Source organism: Xyrauchen texanus, chromosome 27 (assembly GCF_025860055.1).
Source record: "Xyrauchen texanus isolate HMW12.3.18 chromosome 27, RBS_HiC_50CHRs, whole genome shotgun sequence".
NCBI lineage: Eukaryota > Metazoa > Chordata > Actinopteri > Cypriniformes > Catostomidae > Xyrauchen > Xyrauchen texanus.
The window spans coordinates 17287178-17306877 of record NC_068302.1 but is presented as its reverse complement, the minus strand read 5'-3'; the positions used below and the strand labels follow the sequence as shown (position 1 = coordinate 17306877).

Here is a 19700-nt window from a genome sequence, read left to right as displayed (position 1 = left end):
ATGCCATCCTAGATGTGTATGACTTTCTTTCTACTTCAGAACACAAATATTTTTTTTAGAAGAATATTTCAGCTCTGTAGGTCCATACAATGCAAGTGAGTGTTTACCAAAATGTTGACGCTCCAAAAAGCATATGAAGGCAGCATAAATGTAATCCGTAAGACTCCAGTGATTAAATTAATATCTTTAGAAGTTATATGTCAGGTGTGGGTGAGAAACAGATCAATATTTATGTCAATTTTTCCTAGACATTCATTTCCCTGCCCATTAGGGGACGTATGCATTAAGAATGTGACTCAACAAAAACGCAATGTGAAAGTTAATGTGGAGATTGAATGAGCAGGGAGGAGAATTTATTGTAAAAATTGCCTAAAATATTTTAAATATTTAACCACTGGAGTCATATGTATTACTTTTATGCTGACCTAGTTTTAAGAGCTTCAAAATGTTGGTACCCATTCACTTGCATTGTATGGTCCTACAGAGCTGAAATATTATTCTAAAAACATTTGTTTTCTGCTGTGTGAAAGTCACACACATCCAAGGTGGCATAAGGGTGAGTAAATAATTCATTCATTTTTGGGTGAACTATTCCTTTAACGGACTAAAAATATTAAATTACACTGAAATGATTAAAACAGTATAGTGTACTTAGAGTAAAGATTAGATTTGAGAAATTAAAACCATTGTTGAAAAAAATATATTTTATTTCCATTTATATATCACAATAAAAACTCCAAAAATCCAAACCATCTAACAATAAGCCTGATAAAAATACAAATCATAAAAAAATAAACAGTTTAAGCAGTAAGCCCTGAAACATTTTTGCTCTGTACAAAACTCCAAATTTACACATGAATATGGTAAAAACTGAGCTTCTGAGGATGATATTAATTATTATGTATTTACCTTTGTGTCAAGCTGCTATTGGCTTTGTATCACTCTGCACTAAAAAAAAATATTTCAAGATTTATGCATTTTAATCTCATAACAAAATTCCATTAAATTTAATTGATACAACTTAAAAACAAAAACAACTTATTATTTAATTTAGTTAAAAAATTACAGTTAAATTTGATAAAAGTTTGTTATGAAATTGAAATGCATAAGTCCTAAAAATTGGCTAAATATCTTTTTGAGTGTGTGAAATTGTATACACTTCTGTGATTGTCAGAAGTGAATATGTTAATAGATCTTTATTCCTAACAGACTAAACATGGGTTTGCGCTTAAAAATATAAATCTTGTTTACTTCTAATACTTTGAGTGTGTGAGATGAGTCCTTGTCTAGTTCAGGGTTCCTCTGCAGTTCTCTGCAGCACACAAGCAGGGGATCTTTTCATCCTCAATAGGGAATTTGTAATCATAAGTGATCTCTTCATTTACACCAATAGGTTGTCGAGAGTAGATGACTATTTTCTTTTGAGACTCTACTGTGATTACTTTTGCATAGCAGTTTGGCTGTGGAAGGGGGAAAAGGGGTATAGAATCAGTAAGCAAATGTTAATACACTGAATATACTGAATTAAATGCACAGCAAAAATAGTGGCACTTTAAATACCTTATGATGTAAACTTAAACATGAACGATTTCTGGTTGTAAAAGTTCTAACGTACATTGCAACTGTGATTGATGAACCTCGCCAGGTTACCAAACTTGGTCGCATCAATGATAGTGTCCTGGTCGACACGGAAGAGATAGCTGCTACCAATACCCTCATTTTCATAGCGTCTTTCACGCATGTCTGCTATCACCTAAATGGATATAATAAAAATAACATAAAAGTACATTTGTGTCCATTGTTTATTAAGGCAGTATGAGCAAGACAAAATCACAGCTTGATTTTTTTTTTTAGTTTTGCTTCAGATATGAGTAAGCAAATATAAAATGTCAAAACATGTCTTTTGTGTATGGGTGTGTGTAGTGTGTATCTCACCTGCCGAATACTCTGGCCTACATATTCAATTATCATCTCTTCTGCAGCAATGGGTTCCTCTGCAAATAGGCCCCAGTCATGGATATGACTCCTGCCAAAACGCAGCTTCTTTTTTCGGAACTGTGAAGTGAGAACAGTATATTTGTGCTCTTTTATTCACCATACTTTAAATTCCCTTTTACAGGTGGAAGGCAGGAGGAGGCTAACCCTAACATCGTAGACATCACTTTCTTCCCACATGCTAGGGCAGCTGGTCTCACCTTGAGTTGGTTGAATTTGAGGAGGTCACTGTCACAGCTGAAGGAGGACAGAAGGCGGCGCTGCTCAGCCCTGAGTTCTGATCCTGATCTGGATGAAGGTGGAACCTGAGCTGGTACACTCTTTCCCTGCACAGATAAGCACATTATCTCAAATAAAATTCTGTTTATGTTCAGCTGGCTCTTATACGTTTTCATAAAAACAAGATAGGGCAGTGGTCTTGGGCTCTACACTAATACCAATCAGTTTGAATGCATTATGTTTTTGTTTAAATTGCAATATTCAGTGTTCAGTGTGTAGTCCAAATACCTGGAAGAGAATTTACCATGTGTTCCCTCTGGATTTTCCTATGGGTTTTTATAAAGGGGTTTTTCAACTTATGAGTAAAATAAGGTATTTGGTAAACATTACTTGATGATATGTGGACGTTTTGTTCTACAACATAAATGACCTCAAATGTTAATTTTGAAGCCGTATTGAATTGCATACTTTTTAATAAAACACATGACGGCTTCAAGTATATGACTACAGTAATAGTCAAATAAAATATATTTATTTTTCTTTCTTACCTGAGTGTCTTCTGTAAGTTCCTCTGAATTCAAGTGTGTGTAGCGGAGATATCTCAGCTTATCTCTCTTGCTGATGAAGTAATAACCCTCAGTACGAGCACAACCTGTCATGTGATCCCTGATCCCTTCCAGCCATCTTCTTGGCCTCTCATCATGAGAGCTGGTTGGTGCAGCAGAGTCAAGGAACCAAAAAATTGGAGCCAATGTGATCAGTCAACATTAATAATAAGTACATATGGGAGGTAGATTGCTTTATATGTACATATATATATATATATATATATATATATATATATATATATATATATATATATATAGTTTGGAATAATGTACAGATTTTGCTCTCATGGAAAGAAATTGGTACTTTTATTCACCAAAGTGGCCTTCAACTTATCACCATGTATAGTCAGGACATTAATAATTACAAAAAAATACTATTACAATTTGATTATTATTATTTTAATTTTTTTTAAACTTCTTAAACTATTTCAAAGAGTTCTCATCCAAAAAATTCTCCACGTGCAGCAATTACAGCTTTGTAGATCTTTGGTATTCAAGCTGTCAGTTTGTCCAGATACTCAGGTGACATTTCAAACCACACTTCCTGTAGCACTTGCCATAGATGTGGCTGTCTTGTCGGGCATTTCTCATGCACCTTACATTCTAGCTGATCCCACAAAAGCTCAATGGGTTTAAGATCCATAACACTCTTTTCCAATTATCTGTTGTCCAATGTCTGTGTTTCTTTGCACACTCAAACCTTTTCTTTTTTGTTTTTCAGTTTCAAAAGTGTCTTTTTCTTTGCAGTTCTTCCCATAAGGCCTGCACCCCTGAGTCTTCTCTTTACTGTTGTACATGAAACTGGTGTTGAGTAGGTAGAATTCAATGAAGCTGTCAGCAGAGGCCATGTGATGTATCTATTCCTCAAACTGAAGACTCTGATGTACTCATCCTCTTGTTTAGTTGTACATCTGGCCATCCTCATCTCTTTCTGTCCTTGTTAGAGCCAGATGTCCTTTGTCTTTGAAGACTGTAGGGTACACCTTTGTTTGAAATCTTCAGTTTTTTGGCAATTTCAAGCATTGTATATCCTTCATTCCACAAAACAATGATTGAATGACGAGTTTCTTGAGAAAGCTGTTTCTTTTTTGCCATTTTTGTCCTAATATTGATCTTAAGACATGCCAGTCTATTGCATATTGTGATTTTCTAGTACCAAATTAGCAATGTATCATGATTACTGAAGAATAAGGTGTTTGAGTGATGGCTGCTGGAAATGGGGTCTGTCTAGATTTTATAAAAAATGACTTTTTTCAAATAGTGATGGTGCTGTTTTTTACATCAGTAATGTCCTGTCTATATTTTGTGATCAGCCGAATGCCACTTTGGTGAATTAAAGCACCAATTTCCTTCCGAAATAGTAAAATCTGGACATTATTCCAAACATTTGGCTGTCAGTGTATATATATATATATATATATATATATATATATATATATATATATATATATATATATAAAGTATATTATGTGTTTATTAAAGGATATGAGGATGTGGGATCCAGCGTGTGCTGCTCAGCCATTCACATTCATTATCTTCAAGCAAAAGCTTCTCATAGGTGGACTTTAGATGCCCAATCTCCTCCTCATTCACACCCTTAGTCCATACAGCATGGAGGACAAGCTTCTCTTGTCTCTCTGAGCGTGGAGGGAAAATGAGATAGTGTGTAGATGACTGTGGCAATGATTCTCCCCATCTTCTCCACAGACATGATGACTCCTGCAAAGGCATCTTTTTCTGGTCTTCTGGTAGCATATGTTCAGTCCTGATATCAGAGACATGATCCAAAGGCCCCAAAACCTGATGAGCAGATGGATGAGTATTCATAGAGTTTCGGTTTCGCTGAAATTCAATCATTCGTCTTTTCATTTTAAGTCGCTCGCGACGCCTTTTGAAGTGTGCTTTGTCCAAATGCGCTATTCTGCGGTGGTCTGAATGTAGATGACCATTATCTATACCAAGATTATCAGTTTGCGAGTGTGATTGTGCAAAACCCGAGTTGTGAGGATGGAGTCTACGAGCCAATGTCTGGCCAGCGTGTGAGCCGATTGGCTGCTGATCAAACCACAGGTCTCTTTCCTGAAAGTTTATCTCTCTGTGGTTTAAGACAGGTGAAGATGGAGACAAATCTCTCCCTGGAGTTCTGGGAATACCACTGTCAGCACATGAAGACAGCAAGGGGTTAGAAGGAGATAAAAGGCTACCTATTACCTCAGAGTCATAAATATGGCCAGAGCCATTCACCCTGCCAGGAGTTTTTGGTGTTTCTTCATATGCAGGGTATGAGAAAGGGAAAGGAGGGCACTGGTAGAGGGTTGAGCATGGAAGTTCCTGGTGGCCTGTTGGAGAAGGAGGTGGAGGTAGAGGTGTAGGTGGACCTGGAGGTAGAACATGTTCTTCAGCCTCCTCCAACTCCAGACATCCACCAGGTGTGTGTGGCAGCTCTACCATTTCAAGAACAGGAGGTGAAAACCTGAGTTCCATTTCAGGGTCACTGTCAGACAAGGAGCCAGTTGGCGTGATTGGTCTGAGGTTCTCCGAATCCTCCAGTGTTTCTGTAATAATTTGCTGGTCCTCGGAATCTGTAGTATATTGTGTCTCCAAATCATCTGAAAGCATAAAGATCCAATAATTATGGCATTGCTATTTTTGATTGTAGTCTCTTTATAACTCATATGTCATATACTTTATGACTCTTAATAGTTCACCCAAAAATAAAACTTTTGTCATCATTTACTCACACTCATTGTGTTCCAAACCCATTCCTTAGAACCCAAAAGGAGAGTTAGGCTGTATGTTAGTCACAGTCACCATTCACTTTCATTGAATCTTTATTTCTATACAATGAAAGTGAATGGTGACTGATGCTGTCATTCTGCCTAACAGCTTCTTTTTATGTTTCAAAGTTATATGAGTTTGAAACAACATGAGGGTAAAAATATTATGACAGAATTTTCATTTTTGGATGAACTATCCCTTTAACGTTTTCTCCAAGGATCAATGAAGCCTAAACCCTTACCCGATAATGCTCTGTATGAGGGAGACGGTGCACTTGGCAGCTCTGGCTCCTGGTCTGAGAAGAATGTCACAGGGTCTGTTAGCTTAAGTTTGTTTGTTAAACAATGTTTTACTGGGTCCTGTAAGGTGTATTTGAGAGGGTCGGACAGTTTCAAACCCTGCATGTAAACTCTAACACTCAGTTCCTCCTCTGGATCTTCTGGATCCAAATCTGCAAGAGCAGACCCACAAATAATATTACTCAACACTGACAATATGGCTATTTGTTAATGTTCTGACAACAGTTCAGAGCTTACTGTGAAAGAATAGAAAATAAAGTCACTTGATTAAGTCACTTGATGTCCAGAAAACCTAAACACATACAGTAAATCTGTTCTCAAAATTGATGAACCAGTATTATATGAGATATTAAAAAGAGTCTTTCAGTCTTTCATTTATCACCCATTATGTCTTTTTAAGACCATAAATATCACAATTGATTAAGCATAGAAATGTAGATATCTGGAAACAGGAAATGTTTAAATGTCAAAACTGAAAGTAAATGAACTAACCTAGCAACATGTGGTCAGCATCACTTTCAACCAAAACTGGAGCAGATGGGGTCACAGGTGGCTCAAGATCCTCTTCCCAGTGCACGAAAGATGAGTGAACAGGAGTATGCATCATCTCCCTCTTTTCATTATCATCCTCATCAGATGATATCCAAATCTCTTCTACCATACTTCTTTCTTCATCTGGACTTTCAGTACTTTCTTCATCCAACTGATCGTCCTCTCCAGAAGACAAAGAGTCTGAGGACTCCACACTTCTGTCATCTGAGGAGTCAAAGAAAGATCTAGAGGAAGCCGGGGAGCCAGTAACGGATGGAGAAGAAGCTGATGAATCAAAGACAGTTCTGGAAGAGACTAAGGAGTCATATCCTTGGCTTTGAGATGCAGATGAGTCTAAGCTTGTGTTGCTGACAACATCTGAAGCATAAAAAGAGGAATCATTTGAGGTCTTCACCCAAGACGTAGATACACAATTCATAAATCGATTCTAAGTGAGAACTTTTGTTATTAAATTAATTTTACGGATATCAATGACAAACCTGCATCATCATAATCTTCATCCTCTCTGATAAGACGGGGGTTACTCTCCTTATCTTTATTCTCTTCATTAACTTTCTTCTTATGAACCTCCTAAAAAGCACAATTAGACAACATCACACCTCTGTGTGTCCACTCATGATGGGGAAATGATACTCTACTAAATATGGCAATACATCCAGAACAAACACCTACACAATTCTAGCTCAGTGTTAAACATTACTTTGATTTTGTTTAAACCTTAAAATTAAGATTTTTTTAACGAAGCAATGCCTTAGCAGACACCTGAACTTCTTCGTATTTTGGATCCTCCACCTTCTCAGTATCCTCATCCTCTTCATCACTTTCTAACACCAGAGGCCTGGAATGTCTGCATTTAACCATGGAGTTTTTGCTTGTCTTTTTGGTTTTGTCCTCTCCATCAATCTCTGGGGCTGTTTGTTGTTCTGGCTCTTTAAGGTGTAAATGTTGATCATATTTTGTCAGTGTGCCTGATCTAATTAAAACTAATCTAATAAGTACAAACTCATGGCAATGACACAACAGTGTTCTGAAATTAAGGTAAACTCAAACTGCATAACTTTCAAAGCATTTAAGCCTATGGGGCAACTACAGCTTTATAAAGTAAACTTTAAACAATTATACTTTAACACACACACTTAAGTCTACTAAAACAGCTAATGCCAAACTGACCTTCATCCTCAGAGTGCTCAGGACTAGGTGAAGAACAGATTATCTTTACATCAGTGGACGCCTCATCTAATGGATCATTCCTCTTCAACTGAAGATAAACACAAATCAATATAATATTCATGAAACAATCCTATTATTAAACTTAATTGAAACCTATTTGGCTAGCCTTACTTTTTTATCTAAAGATAGACAGTAGAATAATGCAGGCAGAACTTAAGTGCAGAATACTGTACTAAAATCAGCTCTTCAAAATATGTGTAACTTTTATTTTAAGTATACATAAATAAGTACATAAGAACCATTATAAGGCTTGTACCTTAAAAGAGGGAAGTTTAATGGCACCATGCAGGCTCATTATTTTTCCTGTGCATAGTACAGTGCCTTCTCCTCTTGCAGTACGCATTTTCAGGCATTCCTCCATAATTCTGAGCTTAGGGTCTTTATTCCCCCCCAATTTAAGTGGAGCAGGTACCTGGTGGCACACAACAGCAATCTTTTTTCAGTTTACAGTACATACTAATATATACAATATATATATATATATATATATATATGTGTGTATTTGAATTAATAATAATAAAAATAAGAATAGATAGATAGATATCTATACTATATACTATATTTATATTATGGTATATTTCATAGGTAAACATATATATATGTGACGCTCTTGTTCTACCCGCTCCTTATGGGACTCGGATAGGTCTCCGGCGTGGGAGGCGGGTGCTCTAACAAGGAGGCTTAAGGCTACAGCCTCTAGCGTCAGTCGCTAGTGCACCTCTTGAGGTCAGGAGAGTGAGGTTTACACACTGCACAGCTATCTACCAGCTGGCTCCCGTTACATATATATATTTAAAACATCAGAAAAAAGAAGAAATCAAACCTTTGCTTCCTGTTCTTTGTCATCCCACCACTGGTCAAATGCTTTGAAGGCCACAACCTCAATAATCCTGCGGTGTATGTCTTTCTTTACTATAGCCCTCAGCTCTGCTGCTACAACAGCCAGAACCCCATCCACTGTGGCATTATGGAGAAATTCTTTCATAGGCACATAACCTGGTGGGGGCACTGAGGGGTCGAATCTAGGCATGAGGGAAGGGGGCCAAGGTGGTCTGTACCTTAACATGGTAGATGAACACCCAGCAGAAGGGTAAGGTGGGCGATGAGTTATGTAACTGAAGGGTGGAGGGCATCCTGGTGGAGCAAAGAAGGGGAGTGAGATTGAGGGTTGCCCTTGTGTTATTCTAGTAGGGATAGGAAGAGGTACTGGGCTACTCTGCCAGTTGGGTGGCCTACAATTCTGCTTGATCTTTGGAGGAGGGTACAGTGAACAAGAAGAAGCACCAGATAGAGCATACCCAGGTAACAATGGAGCCACTGGGGGAGGAGGTTCCAGTTTTGTTGGTATAATAGAAGGTTGATAGGAGAGAAAGTGAGCCGGTGGTGGTGTAAGTATTGGGGGTAGGGGTATTTGAGAAATAGGAGGGGGTAAAGAGCCTCTGTTGCTGCAGATCACTGGTATTCTAAATGGCTCATCAGAAGTATTCTCATCTTCACTTGAGGTAGGGATGACCTTGGAAAAAATGTCACATTAAATGTTAACACTGGAGTCAATCAAAGTCATATAAAATATATTCTTAATTTTTAGGACAGTTTTAAAGAGATAGTTCACCTAAAATGCAAATTCTGTCATCATTTACTTAATTTCATGTTCTAAACCCACCTGACTCTCTGATTTCCTCCAGACTCTTTCTTCTGTGGAAACAAATGGAGAAGTTAGACACAATGTTCAGTCTCAGTCACCATTCTTTTTCCCTTATTAGACATGAGATCCAATGAAAGAGAAAGGTGACTGAGACTTTCATTGTGCCTAACATATTTTTTGTGTTCCATGGAAGAAAAAAGTCATACAGCTTTGGTACAACATGACAGTGAGTGAATCATTACAGAAGCTTAATTTTTGGGTAAACTATGCCTTTAAGTCATTGTGTACTGTCATAATTGAAGGCCTACACCGACATCTACTCAGCAAAAGGCAGAGTAAACTGTCATCTACTTAAACTAGTTTTCCACCATTAGGCTGAGCGTTTCTGAGCACATTGAGTAATAGTTCCAGTTGCATTTCCCCTTGAGGTTCCCTACGGTTTTGTATGGTGCAATTAAAAAACGTTTCTGGCCCGGATTTCTCTTAGCATGTTTAGATAACCATGCTCAACCATGCTCAACCATGCTGGTTGAATGCCTTTAGAACGTGTCGACTCAAGATTGGTCACTTACTCAGTCCATTTTAATCTGATTTCACAGCATGACAATAAAATAAAAAATAAAACATAACCATCTCAACAAGCCCAGTTCGGAATGGACAGAATGATTCAGCAAAGAGAACAGTTCAACCCAATAACCCAATGTTGGAAAAGCAGATTTAGGGTATTTTGTGAGTAGATGCCAGATTCTTAGTCTCATCATCACTTACAGAGGTGCTGGAGAATATCTTGGATGATGACTTTTTGGCTGATTGAAGTTCACGTTCCTCTTCTGCCAAGTAGAGAAGTGGAGTGGAACTCACATCCTCTATGCCAGATGCAGAAAAACTTTCTCCTGAATGCGAGCCAGTATTGTTAGCAGAAAAAGGTGTTTGGACACAGTTCAGGGCAACATAAGTAGACGAAGAAGGGGTGGGGCTGGGAGCTTTGGGAGAGGGTAGAGGGTGGGAGATGGAGTCTGTATCCTGGTCTTCAGTAGCTGTCTCTGAGTCTGAGCTCTCTTGGCTCAGGAGGGGTAGAATTGAATTTCCAGCACTAAGAAGCTTTTGGATGCGAGAGTCCAGGCTGTCAGGCTTTGGGTCTGGAGTGGGAGATGCGGGAGAGGGGCATTGCATTATAGGGTCTGAAAAATCCTGTGTGGTTTCAGAGGAGAGGCACTGTTTTGGGGTATTTGAGCAAGAAGGGTGGTCTTTTGGTGAATCATGTAGGCAACGATTTTGGTTCACCTCTTGGGTTGTCTTGCAAGATTCTTGGGAAGGAATTCCACTATTTTCTGATGCATTTGCTTTTATCTCTATGACTGGATGAAAGCAATGATTATCCCCTCCAATAGCCTTCACATGCATTGTTTCTAAAATAGGAAGTGATGGTGGTTCCTCAAAAACAGATCTGGGATTAACACTGAGGCCCTTGAGTGAGCCAGTAATGTTTTTTCCTAAAATTATGGCAGGTTTGTTGTTATCACTTGTACACTGGGTGAAGAATCTGAGTTTATCTGAATGTGATTGTGTGCTTGGAAAGTCCTGGAAATTATTAAAAGACCCTTGAGGTCCAGAGCGGTAGTGAGATCCTCTATATACAGGTCTATGAATGTAATGGTGCTCTGGTCTACGGTTGTATGCGTTTTGGTATTTGTTCCCCAAAGGTCTGCTCTGGTGTTTTCCGAGAAAACGACTGCTGTGAAGATGAGAATTACGTCCTGAAGTTCTTTGCCTGTTTGAGAAGCCCCCATTTTGAGAGACAGCTCCATGTTGCATGCAGAAGTTTTGCGCAGTACCTTGAATAATGCTAGGTTTATCTGAGGATGGTTGAGCCAGAAGAAGGTTAAGTTGGCTTGCTTGAAGCTGTGAGATGTTTTGGATGGACTGTTGATTGAAAGGGGTATTGGAGGTATTGGCTATCTTTACAGACTCATTTGGGATTCTCTCACACTGGGATGGTGTGCCTGGTATACTGTTGGATAGAGAAGGGGTGCAAGGAGTGTCTTGGTATTGAGGGGTCTGCCAAAAACTATTGGGTGTGTCCTGATGCATGCTGGAGTATGCGGTATCCATAGATAGAGGAGTACAACAATCCAACGAAGGAGACCCATTATATAATGAGGATGATGATGATAAGGACAGCTTCTTCAGTGGTACACAATCCTGAAAGATGAAGAGAGGCTTACACATCAACAAAGGGACTAATGCAACAAATCCATCCAAGTTTCATATTAAATCACCTACGTTTGCAATGGCAAAAGTTCTTGTTTGTATTTTCTGTGAGGATATCTTCTCTTGACAGCCTCTCTTGCATGTACTGTATATAAACTGATGTTCAAAAGTTTTTTTGAACGTTTTTGAAAGAAATTGATGCTTCTATTCAACAAGGATGCATTAAATTGATCAACAAAATTACTTTTACTGTTTGAAATAACTTTTTTTTATTTTTAGTTATTTTAAAATTATTTATTTTTACCCGTGATGGCAAAACACATTCTCAGATGTCATTACTATAGTCTACTAAGAAACCTCTGTGTCACCTTAAGCTTAAATTATTCTTATGTGCTAATTTGGTACTTACGAAACTTCTCTAGTTATTAGAATAATTTAAATGGTTGTTAAGAAACTCATCAGTCTATTGTGGGTTAGTGATTTGGGAGATGCTTAAAAGAGTTGAACAAACTGGATCAAACCAAGACAAGGAGTGAAGTGGACAACCCAGATGCACAACAAAAAGAGGAAATGTCTGTACTTTGAGAAAAAGACACCTTACAGGTCCTAAACATGAGTTTATTCTGCAACATTTAAGAAAAGAAGGATTCTTGATTTTAAGCAGGCTTTCAAGCCACATCTGAAACTGGCAAATAATAAGAAAATGGACAGTAAATGGTTAGAAACTAATATTATGGATGGATGAGGATAAGTTTGAGGTGTTGAGGTGTTGAACTGTTGTTAGAAAAGTTTGATAGGTCAGTGAAAAGTGTCCTACAAGCCAATTAAATCTTTGGAAAATGCCACAGAAAGCATGGGATAAAACTTCCCCTGAATATGAAAATAAACTGACTGCTAGAAAGCCTAAGGCATAACTGCTGCAAGTGGAGGATTCTGAAATGAACAGAACGTTTGAAAAATAAAGCATTTATTTACATAGAAAAAGTCATTTTTTATATTACAGGTGAAACTCGAAAAATGTGAATATCGTGCAAAAGTTCATTAATTTCAGTAATTCAACTTAAAAGGTGAAACTAATATATTATATAGACTCATTACAAGCAAAGTAAGATATTTCAAGCCTTTATTTGATATAATTTTGATGATTATGGCTTACAGCTTATGAAAACCCCAAATTCAGAATCTCAGAAAATTAGAATATTACATGAAATCAATAAAAAAAGGATTTTAAATACAGAAATGTCGGCCCTCTGAAAAGTATAATCATGCATATGTACTCAGTACTTGGTTTGGGCCCCTTTTGCATTAATTACTGCCTCAATGCGGCATGGCATGGATGCTATCAGCCTGTGGCACTGCTGAGGTGTTATGGAAGACCAAGATGCTTCAATAGCGGCCTTCAGCTCTTCTGCATTGTTTGGTCTCATGTCTCTCATCTTTCTCTTGGCAATGCCCCATAGAGTCTCTATGGGTTCAGGTCAGGCGAGTTTGCTGGCCAATCAAGCACAGTAATACCATGGTCATTGAACCAGGTTTTGGTACTTTTGGCAGTGTGGGCAGGTGCCAAGTCCTGCTGGAAAATGAAGTCAGCATCTCCATAAAGCTTGTCTGCTGAAGGAAGCATGAAGTGCTCTAAAATGTCCCGGTAGACGGCTGCGTTGACTCTGGACTTAATAAAGCACAGTGAACCAACACCAGCCGATGACATGGCTCCCCAAACCAACACAGACTGTGGAAACTTCACACTGGACTTCAAGCATCTTGGATTGTGTGCCTCTCCATTCTTCCTCCAGACTCTGGGACCTTGGTTTCCAAATGAGATGCAAAATTTGCTCTCATCAGAAAAGAGGACTTTGGACCACTGAGCAACAGACCAGTTCTTTTTTTCTTTAGCCCAGGTAAGACGTTTGACATTTGAAGCCCATGTCCAGGACCCGTCTGTGTGTGGTGGCTCTTGATGCAGTAACTCCAGCCTCAGTCCACTCCTTGTGAAGCTCCCCACACATTTGAATGGCCTTTTCCTGACAATCCTCTCCAGGCTACGGTCATCCCTGCTGCTTGTGCACCTTTTTCTTCCACACTTTTCCCTTCCACTTAACTTTCTATTAATGTGCTTTGATACAGCACTTTGAGAACATCCAACTTCTTTTGCAATTACCTTTTGAGGCTTTCCCTCCTTGTTGGAGGGTGTCAATGATGGTTTTCTGCACAACTGTCAGGTCAGCAGTCTTCCCCATGATTGTGAATTCAACTGAACCAGACTGAGAGACCATTTAAAGGCTCAGGAACCCTTTGCAGGTGTTTAGCTGATTAGAGTGTGACACTTTGAGCCTACAATACTGAACCTTTTCACAATATTCTAATTTTCTGAGATTCTGAATTTGGGGTTTTCATAAGCTGTAAGCCATAATCATCAAAATTATATCAAATAAAGGCTTGAAATATCTTACTTTGCTTGTAATGAGTCTATATAATATATTAGTTTCACCTTTTAAGTTGAATTACTGAAATTAATGAACTTTTGCACGATATTCAAATTTTTCGAGTTTCACCTGTATATAAAAGCATCCTTGGTGATTCAAAGTATAATTTCCTTCAAAAACATACATTTTATAGTGATTCCAAACTTCTTAATGTTATGCAATATATACTGTGTGTATTTGTGTGTGTGTGTGTGTGTGTGTGTGTGTGTGTGTGTGTGTGTGTGTGTGTGTGTGTGTGTGTGTGTGTGCGCGCATATCTTTCATGTTAAAGACTCATCTAATAACAATAAATTGAATGCCTTAAGTACTTACAGAAAAGGAGTAAGTGGAGGCTGGTGACTGGGGTCCACATGTCTCTTCTCCAACAGGGAGAGTGAAAGGTGTGTATAAACCACTGACAAGCATCTGTAAGTATCGCTTTCTTTTAACACCTATGAAATGTCCAGAACAACAAACAACATGCAAATACTATACATTTTTCAATCACAACAGACATGATGACAGACATATACAATGTGAAAATGTTCATGAAAACATTTAATATTTATTGTTAAGCATATCAATATGTTTAGTGTTATAATAAAGACGTTATTATAAAGAGTGGGGTATGAAGTGGGCAGAAATGTTTTTACCTTTGGGGTCATATTCCACATGGATGTTGTTTCCCATTACAGAAGTGTTATGGAGGTTTTGTACTGCGTTGTTTGCTGCCTTTGCAGATTCAAAAATGACCTTTGCTATTCCTAAATGCTTCTTATTCTTCGGACTGTACAACACTTTCAAATCCTGAATTTCTCCAAAGTGTTTACACATTTCAAATAGGAAACCGTCCCTAATGTTGTCATTAAGTCTTGCGAATGTCAACTCCTTTGGTGCTCCAACATAATTCTCATCGACCTAAAAAAGAAGGGTTTATTGGCATGTAACATGGCATTATTTCATTCTAAACCCTCAATTGCTCAAAATGTTCTAATCTTATGAGAACATATTATAAAACAAAACACTTGCTTTGACTAAACACCAGATGTAAAGGTTTAAAATATGAATAAATGCAGTAACATTTTGATATGTTGATATTCTTGGTTGCATAACATGGTTAATAGACTCTGCTATGCACTCCTGCCAGGGTATTTGATTTATTTTACTGTATCTGTCAACTATGTTTTTTGATGCACTGTAAAATGTTATTCAGATGTCAATTTAATTTGATTAAAAAATGAACATGAAGTTTATAAATATGACAGATATTTTATTTTGTAAATTATGGCTTGGCATTGTATGAAAAATATTGTTAATATTTAACTAATACAGTTAAGAGGGAAGATAACCTAATTGCTTTGGGGAAATTTGTGCTATTTTGTGATTTGATTTATGGACACCAATTAATTTGAAAGTGAACAACTGTTGATTTGATGACATTTTGGCAGACTGTTCGACAGGTGAACATGCTAAAAGGTAAGGTTTTATAAGTTATAATTTCCTTATTATTATTTTTTTAATTGTTTCGTAGACTAGGTGTTCAATCCAGTTCTGGACCCCACCAACATTCCACATTTTGGATGTCTCTTGGGATTTTATATTCTCAATTTACATCGAAGATTCAGATGGGCTGATGATGTAAACTGTTAGCGTGTGATGTAACAAACTAGTTGGTTTGGCCGATTTCATTGTCGCCTTAGTGCAGGGGTCGGCAACCTATGGCACATGTGCCAGCATTGGCATGCAGCGGGGTAATTACTGGCATGCCAGCAACGGCGAGAGAGGAGTAGACTATTTTATTACTATGAAGTTTTGCACCAGCATTCCAATCTACATCTTGATGGAATCCTTCCTCGTGGACACGAAGCGTGTTTTCATGAGCTGAATGGGAGGCAAAAAAAAGTTAATGTGACGAGACTACAGTATATCCAACAGACTCATGCAGCATGTGCAAGCCATTCGCACATCACTTCACTTTCGGTTCATCACGCGCACGCTTTGCTTCGGTCAGGCTACACAGATGACAGCCTGTATTACGTGTTTCATCTGTTTCTTTTTGCTTTCAGAACAACACATTATGTAATAAGGAAAACACCATTATTAACCATTGAGATTTCCAACCCAGCATACAGGCACACCCTCCTTAAACCACAGTAACACTCAAAATTACATTTAACGATTAAAAGAGAAAACATAAACCCACATTGTGGGGTTCAAAAATCTTTACTAGTCTATTCTAAATATAAATTAAACCTGGAAAAGTTTTAGGATTTTGCAGGTGCAATTCACTGAAAAGGCAAAATAGTTGATTGGCTTGTTATGTGCAAATGGCGCGAGTCTCATCACACTTTAATAGTGTTTAGTCTCCCATTCAGCTGATGAAAACATGCTGCGTGATCACAAAGGTTTGCATTATGTAGATTGGAATGCAGGTGTGAAAAACATCATAAACGAGAGGCCTGCTCCTCTCTCTCTGTTTCTTGCGTGCTAGAAATTACATTTATTACAATGACATAATATAAGAAATATTTAAGATTCCCCACAATTTCGTGGTCAGTAATCAAAAGGGGGGGGGGGCAGGAATAAAAATGGCACTCCATGTCAAAACGGTTGCCGACCACTGCATTAGTGAATGGGCTCCCCCTAATTGCGATGTTTCCCTACAGAAATTTAATCAAGTCATAATCAAGTGTTGAACACATTTCTTCAGTGGCATTGTGTTTGTCACAGCATATAAGCCAGGTTAATTCCCTTAAACATAACAGCATTGAAGAAATTTCTATGTTTCTATAATAGTAATTTTCAAGTACATTTCCGTATTTACTCTCACACTTACATTGACATAAAGAGGAAAACATACTTAAGTATGTAAATGTGTTATTTTAAGTTTACTGGGCATTTGGCAGAACTATTTACAATTATGATCATTTATTAATTCATATTTTCTGTTTATTCATTGTTATTTAAAGTTTTACTCCTAATTCATGATTACATCTTGGCATCTCATTAAACTGATAAACTGAGTTGAATCCTGAATCGTCTGCATGATGGATGGCGTTTGACTGGCTATTAAATTGTAACTGTACATGCGTGCATTTATATTATTTATTTAACGTTTTATTTGATTTTATTTATTCATTACATGGTACTTTATTTGTATTTTTTTTTCCTTTTTCATTTAAATGGTGTATGTATATTTTTTTTTTTAGAATTCAATTTCACAAGATTTATCTCTCTCTCTCTCTCTATACATATTGTTTAAAACAATACACTGCTCCCTGTTTGTTCGAACAAATACATAACAAAAATAAATAAAATAAAAAAGTTTTTCTTTTTTACATATTTTGTTGGTAGCTCAATGTACAAGTTATGGATATGTCTAAATCAATTTATAAATGCTTTAAGTGGGAATCATATTTAAAAAATGTCACTTTTTTTCAATGGTAAGCCTTTTAAAAAACAGTAAATTTTGTTAACATTACTATTAGTTTAACATTCATCATGTGTCATATCCTTACTAATTTGAGACACTTCACATGATATAAGGAGATTTCATTTTCAAAAACGAGGCTCGAATACTAACCAATTTGCGTCACTTCATATGATTTAATTAAGGAGTATATATATATATATATATATATATATATATATAAAGGCTTAAAAAGTTCTTAAAAATATTGTGTGTAATATTGTTACCATATTTTTTTTTTTAAAGAAGTTATCACATAGTACTTTTTACAGTGTGGGGTCAAATGGATCACCTTTCAGAAAAGTGTGCACTTTACCTAGTTTGTCATACAATAGAGGGTCAAAGCATTAATGTTATCTGCCAACTGGGTTTTGATTAGGTTAGAGGGACACATTAAAAGAGTTTTAAGGTAAAATAACTGATTCATTTCACAAAATTACAATTATTATTCTTCACAATAGATCAGTTTGGGACCCCAAACAAATTATAGAAAGTAAAGTACCAAAAGACCATGAGGATTACATGTTTATAAATATTTATGGAAGTTACAATTACCTTTATAAAAAGAAGGGAAAATATTACATCATGCATTGACTTCATGTTGTAACTGGTACTAACCATAAATTTGGGGACTGGGAGATCTGCTTCTTTGAACTTTGCCCAAAAGCGAGTAATTCTGGGATCACGAACAATATCCACAGGAAAACATTCTGGATGCTGTCAAAGACAATATTTCAGTAAGCTTAAGCTTATTGCATAATACAACTAGACAGTGTAAATAAGATGAACATTTCATAAGAGAACTTATCACATAACATGCAATTATACAAATATTTAATTGAACTGTTATCCACGAAATCAATATATATATATATATAACACTATATATATAACATTAGCCTGTGTAAGAATCACTCACTGGTGAGCTGAAGAGCTGTCCATCATAGCGGTAGAGTTTCTGGGTGCCACTGTTCAAAGCCGGATCAATAATCAGTTTGTAACAACTCCAGTTTGTAGTTGGCTCATCAAAATGATCGTTGTTTATGAATGCTTCTAAAAGGAAGAATCACGGCACACAATGAAAACGCACCGTTAGTAAATGACGCAAGTACTGACTGAGTCATAAATATTAGCTGGCCTACTAACAACGGGATTGTGATATAATGTTTTCTTACCTTTATCTTTCAGCTGGGCTTCCTTTTCGACGCTCTCGTACATGATTCGCAGTCATTGTACAACGTTGGTAAATTGCTCTTTTTAGGACGTTGAGTAAATACGATATTTCCTTTAAATATCGAGAAGATGTTGACAGAAGACTACATTGTAGGTCTTGCTTGTCTCCCAAGAGGGGCATCCACATCACCACTTCACAACAGGTGGGAGGAACCTGTCGCCACACCCGCACTGTCATCAGGTTAGGCTGCCTGAACTGTAAGTACAGAGACTGTGGATCAACCTGCTAATCATGGTATTATTATGATAATAATTGCCAATATGTACAATTCCACATAAACAACTCAAAATAAAATCGAAATTGTTACCACCATTCATCTTGAGACCCAGCAACAAAGTTTTTGCAATTTAGGTTTGTTTAATTTCAGTATAGTCTCTGGTCCATGAGGACTATATTACATACTTGTTGCTGGTAAAACATTTATATATATACCTGTATATATATATTTGAGCTACTTTTCTTCTTAAACACATACTATGCAACACTGCTTTAATGAAAATATAAAAATATGTTTAATATAGGGGTTGCACTTTATTTTACATTACTGTTCTAGGTACATTTACATACTACAGTGCATCCGGAAAGTATTCACAGCCCTTCACTTTTTCCACATTTTGTTATGTTACAGCCTTATTCCAAAATTGATTCAATTCATTATTTTCCTCAAAATTCTACAAACAATACCCCATAATGACAACGTGAAAGAAGATTGTTTGAAATCTTTGCAAATGTATTAAAAATAAAAAATAAAAATAAAATCACATGTACATAAGTATTCACAGCCATTGCTCAATACTTTGTTGAAGCATCTTTGGCACCAATTACAGCCTCAAGTCTTTTTGTGTATGATGCTACAAGCTTGGCACACCTATTTTTGGGCAGTTTCTCCCATTCTTCTTTGCAGGACCTCTCAAGCTCCATCAGGTTGGATGGAGAGCGTTTTCATATCTCTCCAGAGATGTTCAATCTGTTCAAAACTGAATTTACCACAGGTCGAC

General features: G+C 37.1%; 1 protein-coding gene across 1 annotated transcript; it reads right to left on the bottom strand.

The window, feature by feature from the left end:
• Window positions 1-1286: 1286 nt before the first annotated feature.
• Window positions 1287-18686, bottom strand: setd1bb (SET domain containing 1B, histone lysine methyltransferase b). Its single transcript, XM_052094743.1, has 20 exons — window positions 18644-18686; window positions 18388-18521; window positions 18087-18185; window positions 14653-14917; window positions 14333-14451; window positions 10095-11528; window positions 8505-9194; window positions 7938-8093; window positions 7622-7703; window positions 7214-7380; window positions 6931-7021; window positions 6392-6808; window positions 5842-6051; window positions 4891-5431; window positions 4310-4836; window positions 2763-2929; window positions 2196-2321; window positions 1936-2055; window positions 1616-1753; window positions 1287-1460 (listed from the first exon to the last, which is right to left on the bottom strand). Exons 1-20 carry the CDS (start codon window positions 18684-18686, stop codon window positions 1287-1289), a joined length of 5700 nt encoding a protein of 1899 aa, XP_051950703.1.
• Window positions 18687-19700: the final 1014 nt, after the last annotated feature.